Source organism: Schistocerca piceifrons, chromosome 1 (assembly GCF_021461385.2).
Source record: "Schistocerca piceifrons isolate TAMUIC-IGC-003096 chromosome 1, iqSchPice1.1, whole genome shotgun sequence".
NCBI classification, from domain to species: Eukaryota; Metazoa; Arthropoda; class Insecta; order Orthoptera; family Acrididae; genus Schistocerca; species Schistocerca piceifrons.
The window spans coordinates 532,101,000-532,118,282 of NC_060138.1; the positions used below are offsets into that span (position 1 = coordinate 532,101,000).

Sequence of the window (17,283 nt, forward strand, 5' to 3'; positions counted from 1 at the left end):
GGAGTGTAACAACATTATGAAAAGGATAGTTGCTACTCACATATGGTGGAGATGCTGGGTTGCAGATAGGCACAACAAAAAGACTGTCACAGAATAAGCTTTTGGCCAACAAGGCATTTGTCAAAAATAGAGCACTATGAGCAGCAGCAGTATCAGCAGTGCATGATGGCAGAGGCAACTGGGTACAGGTAAGGAGAAGGCTGGGGTAGGGAGGGGGAGGGATAGCAGGGTAGGGGTGGAGGACAGTGAAGTATTGCTGGGAAGCATGCAGGGATGAGGTGGAGTGAGGGATGGGCAGTTAGGCCTAGGTGCTGTTAGGAGGTTAGGCAGAGGGGCGGGGAGAGACTGGTGGGGGAGAGGTAGCAGAAAAGGAGGGAAGTTAAAGGACTGGATGTGTTGGTGGAATAGAGGGTTGTTTAGTGCTGGAGTGGGAACAGAGAAGGAGCTAGACTGGGGAGGACAATGACTAACAGAGGTTGAAGCCAGGAGGGTTACAGGAACGTAGGACATATTGCAAGGAGGGTCCCCACTTGCACAATTCAGAAAAGCTGGTGTTGGTGAGAAGGATCCATATGGCACAGGCTGTGAAGCGGTCATTAAGGTGAAGAATGTCATGTTTGGCAATGTGCTCAGCAACAGGTTGGTCTAGTTGTTTCTTGGCCACAGTTTGTCAGTGGCCATTCATGCAGACAAACAGCTTGTTGGTTCCAGAATGAAATTTTCACTCAGCAGCTGAGTGTGCACTGATATGAAACTTCCTGGCAGATTAAAACTGTGCGCCTGACTGGGACTCAAACTCGAGACTGTTGACTTTCGCAGGCAAGTGCTTCAGTAGCTCAGTCGGTACAGCACTTGCCCCCGAAAGGCAAAGGTACGGAGTTCGGGTCTCGATCCGCCAGACAGTTTTAATCTGCCAGGAAGTTTCAGCTTGTTGGTTGTCATGTCCACATAGAATGCACCTCCATGGTTGCAGCTTAATTTGTAGACCACACGACTGGTTTCACAGGTAGCCCTGCCTGTGATGGGACAGGTGATGTTTGTGATTGGAGTGGAGTAATTGGTGGTGGGAGGATGTATGGGACAGGTCTTGCATTTAAGTCTATTACTAGGTCTATGCAGTGATGAGCAGTCCCTCCAGAAACATACTGAGGGGCTCTCTGGGGCCTTTATTTTATACTCCCAACCTTGTACAAAAACAAATCTCCCATGCCTTCTCTTTCCAGTCACCCACCACCTCCCAAAGTCTCACTGTTTAGACACAGAGGTACCTCAGCCCATACCAAACCTACTAACCACCAGCAATAGGTCCACTTTGACAGCTGCCACTTGTTCCATAGCAAGAAGTCCCTTTCATACAGCCTAGCCACTCATGGTCACCACAAATGCAATGACAAGTGGTCCATCTCAAAATATAGTAAGGGTCTCACTGAGGCCTTTACAGGCCTTAATTATCATAACAAACTTGTACAAAAACAAATCTCCCGTGTCTTATCATTGCAGTTGCCCACCACCTCCCAAAGTTTCACTGCCTCGACACAGAAAAGCATTCTCCTCATAACTCAGTACCACCCAGGACTGGAGCAATTTAATTACATTCTCTGCCAGGGTTTTGACTACCTTTCGCCATGTCCTGAAATGAGAAATGTTCTGCCCACTATCCTTCCCACCCATCCCACAGTGGTATTCCGCAATCCACCAAACCTACACAATATACTAGTCCATCCCTACACAACCCCTGTTCCCAGTCTCTTACCTCATGGCTCATATTCCTGTGATAGACGTAGATGCAAGATGTGTCCCATGCATCCTCCCACCACTACCTACTCCGGTCTGGTCACAAACCTCACCTATCCCATCAAAGGCAGGCCTACCTGTGAAACCAATTGTGTGATCTACAAGTTAAGCTGCAACCAATGTGCTGTATTCTATGTGAGCATGACAATCAAGAAGCTGGTCTGTCCGCATGAATGGCCACTGACAAACTGTTGCCAAGGAACAACTAGATCACTCTGTTGCTGAGCATGCTGCCCAACATGACATTCTTCATTTCAATGACTGCTTCACAGCCTGTGCCATATTGCCATATGAATCCTTTCCACCCACACCAGCTTCTCTGAACTGCGCAGATGGGAACCCTCCCTGCAATATATCCTGTGTTCTCATAACCCCCTAACCTGAACCTTAGTTAGTCATTGTCCTCACTCATCTAGCCCCTTCCCTGTTCGCACTCCAGCACTACACACCCCTCTATTCCACCAACGCATCCAGTCTTTTTACTTTTCTCCTTTTCCACAACCCCCTCCCCAAAAAAAATCTCTCCCTCACCCTCCGTCTAACCCCTCAACTCCACTGAGACCTAGCTGCCCTTCCCTCTCTCCACCTTGACCCTGCAGGCTCCCCAGCAGCACTTTACCATCCCACACACCTATCCTGCTATCCCTCCCCCTTTCTGCCACAACCTCCTCCTTAACCCTACCCAGTTACCTCTCCCATCATGCTCTGCTGCTGCTTGTAGTGTAGCCTCATCTGCCAGAGACTGCGTGTGTGTGTGTGTGTGTGTGTGTGTGTGTGTGTGTGAGAGAGAGAGAGAGAGAGAGAGTGAGAGAGAGAGAGAGAGAGAGAGAGAGAGAGATGCATGCATGCATGCGTGTGCACTTGCGCGCGCGTGTGTGTGGGGGGGGGGGGGGTGGCATGCGTGTGCATGAGCGCATCTGTCGTCTATTTTTGACAAAGGCCTTTTTGGCCAAAAGCTTATTTTGTGACAGTCTTTTTGTTGTGCCTATCTCTGACTGAGCATCTCCGCTATTTGGTGAGTAGCAGCTATCGTTTTCATAAAATTAAAAATATGGTACAGAACAGCTGGGCATTACGTGCCTTCTGGAGGCGAAATTTCAGTACTGCCATCTGACACATACAACAGTACATACACTTCTTAGCTTTTGGGATTATTAGTTCTGTCCTCAAGGAGGAGAGAGTGATAGGTTGGGGAAGTCTGAAAAGAAAGAGTGGCACATGACTTGAACCCCAGGATGGGAGCGACCCACTTTTCTGTGAGCACCAGAGGAAATCACAATTCTTGACACTTAAATCCCTGCTAATTCCTGTCCTCAGCTGCACTCTTACCCCTCTCTTGCACTCATCTTACATTCTCCTTTCATTTTCTGCCCAATTCCTTTGCTATCCCTTTTGTTTTGGTAATGACACGAACTTTATTTCACAGTTTTATGAGGACTTCTGTTAGAATATGAATAAAAGACTGGAATTGTCAAAGCAAATTTATTAGAAAAATCTTAAACTACTCTTCATATTACTTCTCTGCATGATCACCATTCAGATTTAAGTATTTATGTTATGTCTTAATGAGGCAATAAGTTACCTCTTCATAAAATTCTACAACCTGAGATTGCAGCCAGCCCTTGACAGTATCCTGAAGATCTTCGTTGGATGCAGAAGACTAGGCATTGAGCCACTTTTTCATGTGCTTGAATAGTTACCTAGGGCTAAGTCTGAGCTGTTGGTAGATCATTCAAAAATGTTCCTTTTGAACTGACACATCAATTCTTGTGTTTGCTAGGTATCAGAGACACAGTACCAGCAGTCAGAGGAGTCCATGTCACTTGTTTTGATTGGGTTTTCTCAATTTTCTTGATATCTCATTGTAGGATTCAGAATTGACTGTCCTTTCACATTCCATAAAATCAGTAAACAAGATTTCTTTAACATACTAAAAGTTACTAGATGTAGGCATCCGGCTGACTGTGTTCTTTGTTATTGAATGGATTTCTCATTTGATAAAACTGTCAAGCACAACATGCATTTTGAATGGCTGCTGTGGGCAACCTAAAAGAAATGTGGTTTTCTTGCTGTACCTTCTCTAAGCACTGTGACCACTGACCTACTGCATGAGACAGTGTGACGGTTGCTTCCCTCCCCAACCCCTCCCCTGTCTTTTCTCCTTCTCCTGCAACATGAAAATGGAGGTTGTTTTCTGGATAGCACTCATGCAGAGACCAGATCAGGTGGCTGCCATATAACACTTGTGCCCTCCAACCATATGGACTTTGCATCCTTTTTGATGGTTGAGGGTGATATTAAAGCCTTGAAGCCTAAGTAATTTACTTCCTGTTCACCCCTCCCAGCCCACCCTACACCCTACTCTCTCTCTCTCTCTCTCTCTCTCTCTCTCTGTCTCTGTCTCTGTCTCTGTCTCTGTTCTTCATGTTCCAGTTCCTGAATTTTGTGATTTTTTTTCCTCATGATTAATTCTAATTTTTTCACTACCTGACAGAGCCACCTTTCACACTTTGTCACACACCACTTACCTGCTCCCTCTTCGCCACCCATCTCTCACCCTGCCCCTCCCAGTTGCCTCTGCCCTTTCTTCTCTCACACCTCAGCCATCTCCACTGGCAGTCCCTCATGAGCAACCAGTCACACTGTTGCTTCATAATTATTCATTTGTATGTGTTTGCATGTGTGTGTGTGTGAGGGAGAGAGAGAGAGAGAGAGAGAGAGAGAGAGAGAGAGAGAAAGAGAGAGATGTTTAAACTACAAAATGAGTGAGAACTTGCTAAACATGTAGTGTTATCATTTCCTATTGTTGTAATAATCCACTAAATACGTATTATTGTTGGAAAAAGCTTGTGAAAGATTTCATAGTTAGTCCCATGAAAACACATTAATTCCCTTTTTTCATTATATATGAAATTCAAAATCAAATCTATTTTTGTTACACAAAAAAAGTCGGGTATTCAAGGCAGACATGAAATATGGCCTTATCACAAATGGTCTAGTTCTAACAGATTGGCATAGTTTTCAGCATTTTTCAATATTAAGTTAGCAAACTATGTATGATGTGGACAATCATCTGACTGAAAGATATGCACCATTTTCAATTTGTAACTGCATAGGTGTTAGGACATCAGGCACTATGGCTTTCAGCATGTGCAGTTGTTATCCCAGGGCATGAACTGATTTCCTCAGACTTATCACAAATGACCCCTGTTCGTGGTCGGTGGTGTGCAGGATATTCAAAAGGGGGGGGGGGGGGCGCACACTCGCCCACACACTGCCTGAAATACTGTAGATGGCATTTTGATTTTGGCCAGCCACAAGACATACTGCCTTCTCTTGCACAAATTACATCCTCTTGCCCTGGCAGTTGCAATTCAACTGTCATGAACAGCTACAGTTGTTCCATCTTTTTCGTGAGTGTGTCTTGGATATTTTACCTCTTGTGTTGATATTTTGACTGGAAACCTTTCAGCAGTTCTCAAGACTAATAATGTTTTGGATGCATTCTGAAAAAATGATAAAATATTCTATCCAGCAGGCATACTTCAAGAAACACAGTTACAGTTGCATTTGGTATGTACAGTTGCACAAGCACACTACATATGGCCCATCACCTCACAAAACTTTTGGTGTTCCTCCTTGTCGTTATGTTAACCTTGTGACGTCCAAGCCACTAGTGTCCAAGATATATGGCATTTCTTTTTCTAGGGTTCATCCCTGGAACCCAGTAAAATAGATGGGATTCAGTTTTTAAATTGAGAAAACAAACCTTTATGGTCTGAAAGTATATATTTCTGTAAGTCTGACTGGCTTCTTCACACTAATCATTATTTTGTGGTTTCAGCAAAATACACAGATATTGAACCTCTTTGGACTGCTATGAACTCATCCCACGTGTTTGCAGCATCACACAGCAACTTTTTACTTTGGCATTATCGAACACCTAAATCTCGTTCAACATTTGCAGCACTAAGTAAGTCACAGAATCACCATTTTACATTATGTATAATTGGCTGAAAATATTATTTAGACTGACAATGAAAAAAACTGTTTAGGTTCCCGACAGCGCAAGGAGAGATTGTACCATATTGATGACACTCCATCTGGCGTTGCCGAAGTTATTCAAGATCTTGATAGGTCTTATGAGGTAGTATTTCATAATCAACTTGTACAAGCGAAACTTGAACATGAATAATTATAATATAAAATTTTACATCATTCAGTAACAATAGATTCCATCATCAAGTACATGTTATCCACATCTGGGATAGGCAATCTTATGGCAAGACACACTGGTTCCAATTACATACATGTAGGTGTATTAAGAGTTATGTCTTAAGTATATTTGTTGACTGCAAGTTACTTTAAGTAAGTGTGTTGTGTTGTCATGTTCGTGTTGTCTAATGATGAGAGAAGGGAGAAAGTGAAACCCAGTGCTGGCATGTAGCCTACTTCTCTGGAGTAGCACCAAAGGTAAGGCTGGGCTTGATATCCCTGTACAGGAACTTTATGTCACTGTCTCTCCTCCCTTGCCAGCTAAATTTCTTCTACCATCTGTTCACTAAGGTGTGGATACTGTCATTTCCAGTCAATAATGGTGTAATAACATTACCCTGACAAATACCTATCCAGATGTGGAAAATATGGAGCCAAAGGCATGTTAAGCCTCAAAACACAAAGTACAGTATTAATAAATAATGACTATGGTGCTCAAGCTGTTGTTTTTAAAACTATTGTTCTATACATTCATAGTAGATCTACTGCTTTCAAAGTTTGATAATATATCTACTAGTCTGTTGTTTAAATTACAGTTATTGCTGTTTCATGTGGAAATTATAATGAATAATCTATTCACATTAGTTAGTTGCTGTTCCAGTTTCAATAAGAACACTTTATATATTATCTCTTACGTATATTATTCAGTGCTTTCATTAAACTTTATGCATCATTCAGAAAAAAATAGCTGCATCACAGTTAAATTTTTACAAAGCATCAGTTACGTTAACTGTAAATATTCATCTGATATTTATTTTACCACTGGGTTCAGGATTTAAAATATTCAAATTTAGGGAAAACTAATCCCCGAGTGTGTAGTAGAACCTGTGAGCAATAGATTGAAATACTAAATAGTATTTACAATGGTGAGTCAGTAAATAAGATGTAAACACCGTATTAAAGTTTGTAACAAAGTTTCTTAGGGTCACAGCATATGTAAGGTGTAAGATAATCGATATATTATGATATTCCACAGTAGGTGATTAGGGAACAGTTGCCAGTGCGAGATTACAAGTACTGTACAGAGCAATATGTCACTAGAACAGCGCACCATTGTGAAACATTTTTGGACCATGGGACTTTGTGTAGGAAGAACATCATGATATATGTTCTCTATATGGTGAGGACTGTATTTTGCGGAAACCTTTTTTGCAAGGATCTTGACATGCTGCATACCCAGGTTCTTTTCAAGACCTGTGTACAACATTATGTGTTAGCAGTTGAATTTTAGTAATGTTTGTGTACATTAGGCATTCTGCTGGTTGACCTCAGAAGTAAAAATGGAGCAGTATGTGCCTATCTGAGTAGCACCTCATGTGTTACAGTTAAGAAGGAGATGGCTTCTTAATACAGATCATTATAGGGGACTAGTCACAGGTTCACTACTGGAAACCTGGGCAAAAGTGATCATCCATGGAATGGAAACATCCCTTCTCCCTGGCTAAAAAAAGGGTTCAAGGTAATTCCATTGGCAGGTAAGGTTACTTGGGACATGCAGTAGGTCATATTGCTTAAATTCCAGCCTCATGGTGAGACTGTTAATTCTGCATCCTACTCTACCAATCTGCGGGAATTATAACAAGCTACACACAACTGATGACGCAGACTCTTGACAGTGAGTGTGATTCCTTAGGATGACAATATGTGCCCTCACACAGCAAGACCAACATTGGGGTTATTTCAAATGTTCCATTGGGAATACATGGAACATCCACTGTACAACTGCTACATAGTTCCCATTGGCTTTGTTTGGGTCTCTCAAAACCCTTTGGTGGTGCAGCACTTAGAAGGCACTGAGGCCATAACCTGAGAGGTTTCTCATTAGATACAACAGCTACCACATGAATTCTTTGCTGCAGACTTTCAAGGCCCTGTCAAGTGAGGGGATAAGTGTTTAAATTTACAGGTGGAATATGGTGAAAAGTACTGCTGTCACTTCATTATGTTGTGACTTACTTATCGACTCACTGTTGTATTCATCTTCTGAATTCTGAGAAAGAACAGTAATGGCTGAATAATGTTATCTTCCCCATGTACTTGTTGATCACTTAATTGTATTGTAGTATTGTATACTTAATACTTGTAGTATTAAGAGACTCTTTCTTTCTTAAAGGTGCTTGTTTTCTCTGTGAGAGAAAAACTCCCAGTAATAGTTCAAAATCTAGTTAATCTTATGCCTTGTGCACCTCTTTTAATCTCTCATTCTGTCTTGATCTACTTGAATAACATATCACATAACTTTAAGTGGAGTTTGTATGAAGCATTTGTAAATATTTAAGTTTTCTGCAGTGCACCAGAAAGATTTGACCACCGTGGCAGAAAGCAGTCAATATAAACTAACAACATGCTGTCAACAACTAAATTTAAAGACAGTATATAAAACACATACTGGCATCTAAAGAGCAACCTTTCAGGTTCAAAACCATTAATTACTCTGTTTTAAATAAATTTAAATCATAGTAGCTGTCAGCTTTTTCCAGTAAGAAATTACCTGAATTTTATAAGACATGTAAGTCTCATATTTTCACTTTTTGAAGCAATAGTAAATGTAAATTTTCAAACCTATCAGGAGGATTCTGAAACCATCCTAGATTACTTAGATGAACACAGTGTAACAAAGTACAGTTTTCTACAACTTTGTTAAAGTATTACTTTTCTCGTGTTTTTAATCCTTATAAATCATATTTTATTTAATTTTCTTCATTTTATTTTTCTAACTTAACTCTTATGTCTCTCAAATACATAACATTCTAAGATCAGTGTCAAAAGTTATTTTTCTTTTAAAGTTTTGCACACCTCTTATCTCATTTACCTTTACTTCCTGTACTTCTGAAGAAAGAAGAAACTTTCTTAAAAATTGTCATAAAATTCAGTATAACATATTTTTAATCCTTTAATGTTTTTGTTACAGCCTACCACTAACATGCAAGAAACAAGTGATCCAATTTGTTGTATGTGTGCCACTGACAAAATGCTTGTGATTGGTAGAGAGTCAGGCATGTTGCAGCGCTATTCACTACCACAAGTAGCACTTACCAACAGGTATTCACTGAGCACCAGACCGTACAAACTGTCTATCAACTGCAACTCAACGTAAGATGCTTTTATGTTTATATTTAATGAATAGTTCATAACTATATATTAACTTATTTTGTAAGCCAACCCTCATTGTAACAAGGACACTTTCACCCTTCTTCATTTTATAGAATTTGATCGTTATTTCATTTGTTAATTTTGTAATAGAAAAAGTATGTCTTTCCTTATGTAAATGCTCAACATATACTGGTCAAGTTTGCCAGTTACTCTTGGTAGAACAAGTTCCTAATGGAAAGCAGGTCTGTCTCTCATTTGTTGTCTTGCTGATCATGCTCTTCAGATCTCATATCTCATAATGAAGGAGAATATTCAGGAATGGGGTGCAAGTCAAGGTATTGTGTGAATACACACATTTGATTAACCCAGTTTCTATTTTAGACCAAATATCAGTTCTCTGTGTGATCTCATTGTCTTCCCCATGGAGTTGCACCAATGTAATGTTCTTATGTGTCCAGCTGTGTGAATTTTTCAAAATGGTGTGACATTTTGATAAGTGTCACTCTCATCACCTTCTTGTGAGTCCCTTAGTAGAAGGTGATAAGAATGACATTGATCAAAATGGTGTGACATTTTGAGAAACTCATCTGACTGTAAAGTCAATAAATTTATATTAATCTGTTCTCTACATTGGCAAATCACTGAACATGAGGCAGAAGCCAATCTGTCTTATTTATATATAAAGTTGACATTAAGGCTACATACCTTCATTATATATCCTTCAGATTAATTTGCATTTGGGATATACATTCTTGTGCTCCAACTCTTACTAAATGTTATTGTATGCAATTTTCATTGGTTTTTATATTTTATCCTTTTTTACTGAAAAAGTAAATTAATGAGCAACAGTGTGCATCTTAAAGCGACTTGTTAACAGACTGTTGCTGTTAAAATTTGAGATTATGGAGGAAACATTGTAAGACCACACTTTTAATTTTTCTCTGCTTATTTCATGGCATAATATTTAATATAAACAGTAGCACTTACTATAGTTAACAAAGCAGCATGCTTCTACTTTTATCTCTTATTTCAGCAGCATTATATTTTACAAAAGTACAGTAGTACACCATATTTCCTTGTACTTATATTTTCTTTTGAAGACAATGTAACTATTAAAACTAATTTCTTTTACACACCTATCTTTTTATCTTATAATTTGAATACACCTTTCTGTTGTGCAGGAGACTGGCAGTAATTGATGTAACTGGTGTTCTCACATTTTTGGACTTGGAATCCTATCCAATTTTTGGTAGCCCTAGAGATTCAGTGAATAATTCAGGCAGCCCAGGTTACAAGGAGCTTAGTAAATTTGAGAGAAAAGATGTGTGGGCTGTGCAGTGGGCCAGTGACAATCCTGAATTATTAGCTATAATGGAGAAGACACGCATGTATGTGTTACGTGGACTTGAACCAGAAGAACCTATACTCAGCTCTGGATATATTTGTTCATTTCAGGTGATGATTTTTTCCTTATATTATGTCAAAATATAAAAATCCAACAATGGAAAGTCTAGGATGGAAAAACAACCACGTGGAAAAGATAGTTTTCTATTCACCATATAGAGCAGGCATTGAGTCATAGACAGGCACTATGAAAAAAGTTGCTAAAATATTAAAGCTTTCAGACAAAGTCATTCTTCCACAGTAGAAAACACATGGCCACTGTCTCGTGGCACTAGAATCTGGCTGTAGTGCCCTGAGACAGTGACCAATTGTACTTGTGTGAATGAGTGTGTGTGAGTAGCAGTGATTGATAGAATCATAGTGAGACTGAAATTGTTGTTGAGCTTTCAGAGAATGGACTTTAGAGCCAACTAATACCACATACACACACACACACACACACACACACACACACACACACACTGGAGTGAACAAGAAGATAAAGGAGCCCTGAGCATGGCTTCAACATCTATCACCATGCTCAAAAACGAAGAAGAAGATACTACCTACAATCCTACCCACCCTCTCCCAAAGTGCTGTTCCACCACCCACCCAGTTTGTCAACTACTCTGGTCCATCCTTAAGTCACACCTCCTCCCAACTTCCTACCACATTGGTGATATCCCTGTAGGAAATTCAGATTCAAGACCTGTACTAAGCACCCAACCAGCTCATTCTGTTCCAGGAATGTCATAATGTCCTGCCTTATTAGGATGTAGGCCACCTGTGAAAGTAGTTATGTGATATAGCCCCTGTGTTGTAACATTTGCATTGCCATTAATATGGGCATGACCACCCAGTGGCAAAAATGCTGCTGAGCAAAACATACTTTACTTCTGTGAATACTTCACAGCTGTGCCTGCTTCCAGGTTTTCTGAATTGCATATACGAGGTGCATTCAAGTTCTAAGGCCTCCGATTTTTTTTCTCCGGACTATAGAAACGTGCACATTGTTTTAAAATGAGGCCGCGTTCATTGTCAATATGTCCCAGAGATGGCAGCATCGTACAGCAGATGGAATTTTACCGCCAGCGGCGAGAATGAGAACTGTTTTAAATACTTAAAATGGCGACGTTTTCCTTACTTGAACAGCGTGCAATCATTCGTTTTCTGAATTTGCTTGGTGTGAAACCGATTGAAATTCATCGACAGTTGAAGGAGACGTGGTGATGGAGTTATGGATGTGTCAAAAGTGCATTCGTGGGTGCGACAGTTTAATGAAGGCAGAACATCATGTGACAACAAACCGAAACAACCTCGGGCTCGCACAAGCCGGTCTGACGACATGATCGAGAAAGTGACTTTTGGCTTTTTCCAACAATGAAAGACACTCTCCGTGGCCGCACATTCACCAGCCGTACTGCTATTGCCTCAGCGATTTTCCAGTGGTCAAAACAGACTCCTAAAGAAGCCTTCGCCGCTGCCATGGAATCAAGGCGTCAGTGTTGTGAAAAATGTGTACGTCTGCAGGGCGATTACGTTGAGAAGTAACACCAGTTTCATCGATTTCGGGTGAGTGGTTAAGTAGAAAAAAAATTGGAGGCCTTAGAACTTGAATGCACCTCGTACATGGGGGTTGTCCTTACAACAGATCCTTCAGTCTGGTGTTCTTCGTAGCTTCAGTCTCTAGTAGCCCCTGTTTCATTCTTACCTTCACCTACTTGTCTGAGCCTCTTACTTCACTTCATTAACCAACAATTACACTTTCTTTTTGTTAATGTCCCTCTTCCTCTGTTCTGCCCACCCCCTTCCCCCTCTTTCCCTCTCCTGACCTGTTCCTTTGATTCGTTATACGCCACATAACTCCTCCTGCGTGCCCAGAGTGAGTTTGTCAGTACCAAATTTCTGTATTGTGATCTTAGTGCCTCTCTCTCCCAGCCAATAGCCACCCTTCCCTTCACCCCTCATTATTCTCCCTTACCTCCTTTCTCACTCAGCCATGCCATCAGACTCAACCTTTCATCCCAACTGGATTGCAGTCCCAGGAAAATATAGCCAACAAGGTCACTGTAGCCATGTGTGTGTGTGTGTGTGTGTGTGTGTGTGTGTGTGTGTGTGTGTGTGTGCTATATTATATTAGCTAGCTCTGAAGGAGAATGTTCCCTGAAAGCTCAAGAATGTTTTCAATATTATTCATCTGTCTGTCAACTCTTAGCACCACAACTATACAGTATTCCACCAAAGGCTATCCAATAATATAAAATTTTCACTCATTGTCATTATTCCGATTAAGAACTTTACTTACTGTCAGTTATGAAAAGAAGCAAGAAATGTCATAAGTGCAGCTGTTGCTTTCTTGCCTCACACATCAAACCTTGCCACTGACTATCATGTGTGTCTGCTGGGTTACTGTGCATGGGCTGCCAGTGACACCGTGCCCTCCAGTATCAATAGTCCTTACATTAAGCTGAGTAACCACTGCCAAATAATATATGGTATGGGACTAAGCCTTCTAATATATGATTATGCTGCACATCATAATATGAGTCACTTCACTTTGAAGCACAGTGGTGAGAGCGTCCTCTCAACAAACCTACACAGGCTGGATTTGATACATACACACACTGTTGACACTGCTGTTTCATGCATATAAGACAGTAAACTGAATTTCATCCCTGAAAACTTGTCAAATGCCATTAAATTTGTGTCAAGATAGACAGTTTTGACTGCAGCTACTTTGATTTTTATGTTATTGATTGTTGGACAAACAACTGACAAGCACAAAAAATATGCAGTAATTTTAACTGCAGCATCATTCCATTGTTATGGATGTAACATTTGTACAATTTACATCCAAGTATTAATGTGAAAGTAAAAAACAGATAGACGTCCATAGAACATTATTCACGGTGAAAGTTTGATGAAGTGAGCAGTGTTGATTTTCCATTAAACAAAGGAACAGGAAGTGTTACAGATGTAACAAAACCATTTTTCATGGAATGACCATGAAACAGTTCTATGTTACTGTCATAAATACATGCAAAAAGTTTCAGTGAGGCACCATGAGATATTATTAATATGGTAAAACTTTGAGCTATGCATTAAAACAGGCCCAGGAAACAATATTTGCAATTTGCATAATGAAACTGTAAAGATGACATTCAGTTACATAACAGTTCTTAAAGCCAAATGTGACTATGAACCCAAAATGTTTACCTGCTAATATTTTCAATAGTTACATGTTATAACTCTTAATACCTGACAGTAAGTTGATTTGATTTGTGATGTCTGTAGAAATCAATTTTTCTGCCAGTAGGGGGAAAAAAAAATTATTTGAGGGAGATATTTCAGGGACTTGTTTTAGTAGTCATGTTTTTAATGGATGTTTAGATAGATCAATGCAAAACCATAATTATGATACATTTTGTTGTAAAAAATGTGTAAAAATACACTGTCACCAATTAAAAATGCATCACCATGAAGGCAGTATGTGACAATTGTCAAATTGGCATGAAGTGTACTATATGTTTCCGAATGTGTATGATTAGATTTCACTTCAGCCACACAGTATAAGTAGGAGAAATGACATATACATTCTGTATATAAGGAAAGGTTATGTAGCCAGTTTTTCATTCAGAGATCACATTTGAATGTTGTTTGCTGGTGAAAAGTTTAAGAAATTCACTCATGAAAGAAGTAGAAACATCCATCAATATATGTTAGAATTCATCACTGGCACAGTTGTTTTTTATCATTCTGCAGCATTGCTACACACGTTGGTCAGGATGTTGTGACTGTCATGCGAATGTGGAATTGGTGCATTAGGGAGGACCACATCCGGTGGCATGCAAGATCTCAATGAGCACGTGCAGCTATACAGTGTGATTCACCTGCCCCTACTGCTGATGTTTATGCAACCCGCAATGTTATAGCTTGCCTTCATAAACCACGTGCGCCGATTTTCATATTTTCTCACTCACTCACTCACTACTGTTTAGTCCTACCGAAAAATGAGCAGGGCAATTTTGTAGGAAATTTAATGTCGTTAAATGTGTGCTGGACCACATTTTTGCTAGAGGCCATAATTTTGAGTTATTCAAGAAAAACGTACAGGAGTGACCTTCAAATGCACTCCACTCTCAAACTCAGGACCCCACCGGTCAGGATTTCTAGTATGTTGTTCATGGCACTTCCTCATACCACTGTGCAAACATTTGCAACAGGATGAGTTACTTCCCATATTCAGTCTTTTTTGTTTTCATTGACTGGTCTTATTGCCCCATCTATCTTATTGTGCACTTACAGGTTGCAAAATTAATGCTTATGTAAATTTTATGTGGCAGTTCTGTGAATTTTAACAGTATAAAATAAGCAATTACATTGTGTGTGTGTCAGGCCTTCTTATTACGAAACAACTGTGCCTGTAAGGATTAAGTTTGGATTGAATTGTCAACATAATTAGTTACGGCATAATATTTACAAAAGTAATTTTTCATTCTTTAAAAAGAATGGCAAGTTTAAATTAATAATTTCAATGAAATACTCAGTGAAGCTGGAGGCGCAATAGTCCAATCAGTAGAGACCAAAAAATATCAAATATCAGGAATAGTTCTTGTAGTCAGAAACTTTTGTACAGTGGCAATAGGGAGTGCCACAAACAACATGCTAGAAATCCTGAATTTTGAGGGATAAGTGTAGGGTGGAGTGCATTTGAAGATCACACAAAAATCATGGCCTCCAGCTAAAACATATCCCAGTATAAAATTTATAATTGCATTACATTTCCTACAGAAAAGTTTCTGGTCATTTTTTCGTAGTAAAAATAGTTTGCCTATAACAAATGAGAGAATATGAAAATGTCACTTGTGGCTTATGAAGACCAGTTATAACACTGCAATATCATAGAATGACAGCAGTCAGGGCAGCTGAATCATCCTGTACATGCTACATGTTTTCGTGGCTGTACTTGATAGTACAGTCGTGTCAAATACATTGAGTCAGAAAATTTGCTTGTCTGCAGCAAGAGAGGTATGCAAATAGTGCGACAAAGTCTGGAGAATTACAGACTGTCACCATGGTGACAATTATTGCAGTTTCCCTTTACATGACAGCTGGTGGGTACTGGACACAGGAGTGAGAACACATCATCTTTTCAGACTAGTTCCAGTTCTACTTAAAGCATCACAAGTGACTATTCATGTTCAGAGGCTTTGAGCAGAAGGAATGTTTCCATATTACATTTGCCATCATCACAAAGGGTCAGCACCTAATGTGATGCTATCGAGTGCGCGCGGAGTGGCCGCGCAGTTAGAGGCGCCATGTCACGTATTGCACGGCCACTCCTGCCGGAGGTTCGAGTCCTCCCACGGGCATGGGTGTGTGTGTTGTTGTTAGTATAAGTTAGTTTAAGTAGTGTGTAAGTCTAGGGACCGATGACCTCAGCAGTTTGGTCCCTTAGGAATTCACACACATTTGAACCTTTGCTGTGGGGTGCCATTGGATACACAACATGATCGCCACTAGTTTGTGTTGTCAACAATATGGATAGGAATCAATACATTTGTGACATGTGAAGACCTATGATTGTGCCCTATCTTCAAGGTCTCAATAATGTTACCTTTTCACAAGATAACACATGTTGTCTGTGCAGCCATGACCTACTTCAGTACAGAGGGTGTTTGACTATTACCCTAGCTAGAGTGTTCTACAGATCTTTCACCCATTGATATCTGTTCATGTGTTACCAATCCAGATCTTTCACCCATAGATATCTGTTCATGTATTACCAAGAGACTGGCACACCACCACTTGCCATCCACTGCATTAATGTTCTTGTATCTGTCATTCAAGCTCAGTTTGATACACTGCCCAGCCAGTTAGAGCTATTGTTGCTGTCAGAGATACAGCTTTGTACTAAATTTCACTTCCTTTGTCTCCCCAAAACACCTAAAAAATTAATCACGTGTTCTTTCTACTACATTGTATACAAAATAAGTAAAGCAATGTGCATGTGACAGTTATGTTCAATTTTGCATCAAGAAGGAGTTCTACTGTACTGTTCCAAAATTACCCTTCTGACAGATGAATGTTTTTAGTTTTCTTCCATGTACTACTAGTCTCTTACTTGAAATATAAGTGGCAGTCGAATGATTATGAAGCAAATGAAGAAAAGTGACTCAACTGTTTATTATTTCAAAAGTAATTGTCATAACTGTATATTTATTCCACTGTGAGACAAGCTGGTCAATGCCTTCATGGAAAAATGTTTGTGGTTGCCTACAGAACAATTATCGTACCTAGGTGTGTACCTCTTCATCTGAAATAAATTGATGGCCACAACTGTCTTCCTTCAGGCCTCCAGAAACATGGAAATCTTGAGGGGAGAGATCAGAACTTTATAGAGGATGTGTGGTCCAGGCCACATGTTGCCAAGGTTGTTTTAACTACACTGCAGAAGTTTCGCTGGGAATCCCGTACACATCCTTGATCGTGATCTCTTCCCATTTGATTTCCATATTTTTGGAGCCCCTAAGAAAAACATTCATATCTGTCAATTTGCTTCGGACAAAGAGGTGTACGCCTGGGTACAATCAGGGTTGCATAGTCAACCGTAAACATTTTTCTATGAAGGCATTGACATTGATAAATGTACTAGCAGTTACAATTATTACTTTTGGAATAATAAACAGTTTACTTACTTTTTTTCCAAATGTCTCATTTTTATTTGCCTGTCCCTTA

General features: G+C 40.0%; 1 protein-coding gene across 3 annotated transcripts in view; it reads left to right on the top strand.

The window, feature by feature from the left end:
- The window catches only part of LOC124798840 (WD repeat-containing protein 35), a 183,251-nt gene that overhangs the window by 97,219 nt on the left and 68,749 nt on the right, over positions 1 to 17,283 (top strand). For all 3 annotated transcript variants that reach the window (XM_047262374.1, XM_047262381.1, XM_047262389.1), the window contains 4 exons: positions 5,639 to 5,767; positions 5,850 to 5,941; positions 8,981 to 9,162; positions 10,344 to 10,617. In XM_047262374.1, the coding sequence (XP_047118330.1) occupies positions 5,639 to 5,767; positions 5,850 to 5,941; positions 8,981 to 9,162; positions 10,344 to 10,617 (677 nt within the window). The remainder of the gene's footprint in view (positions 1 to 5,638; positions 5,768 to 5,849; positions 5,942 to 8,980; positions 9,163 to 10,343; positions 10,618 to 17,283) is intronic.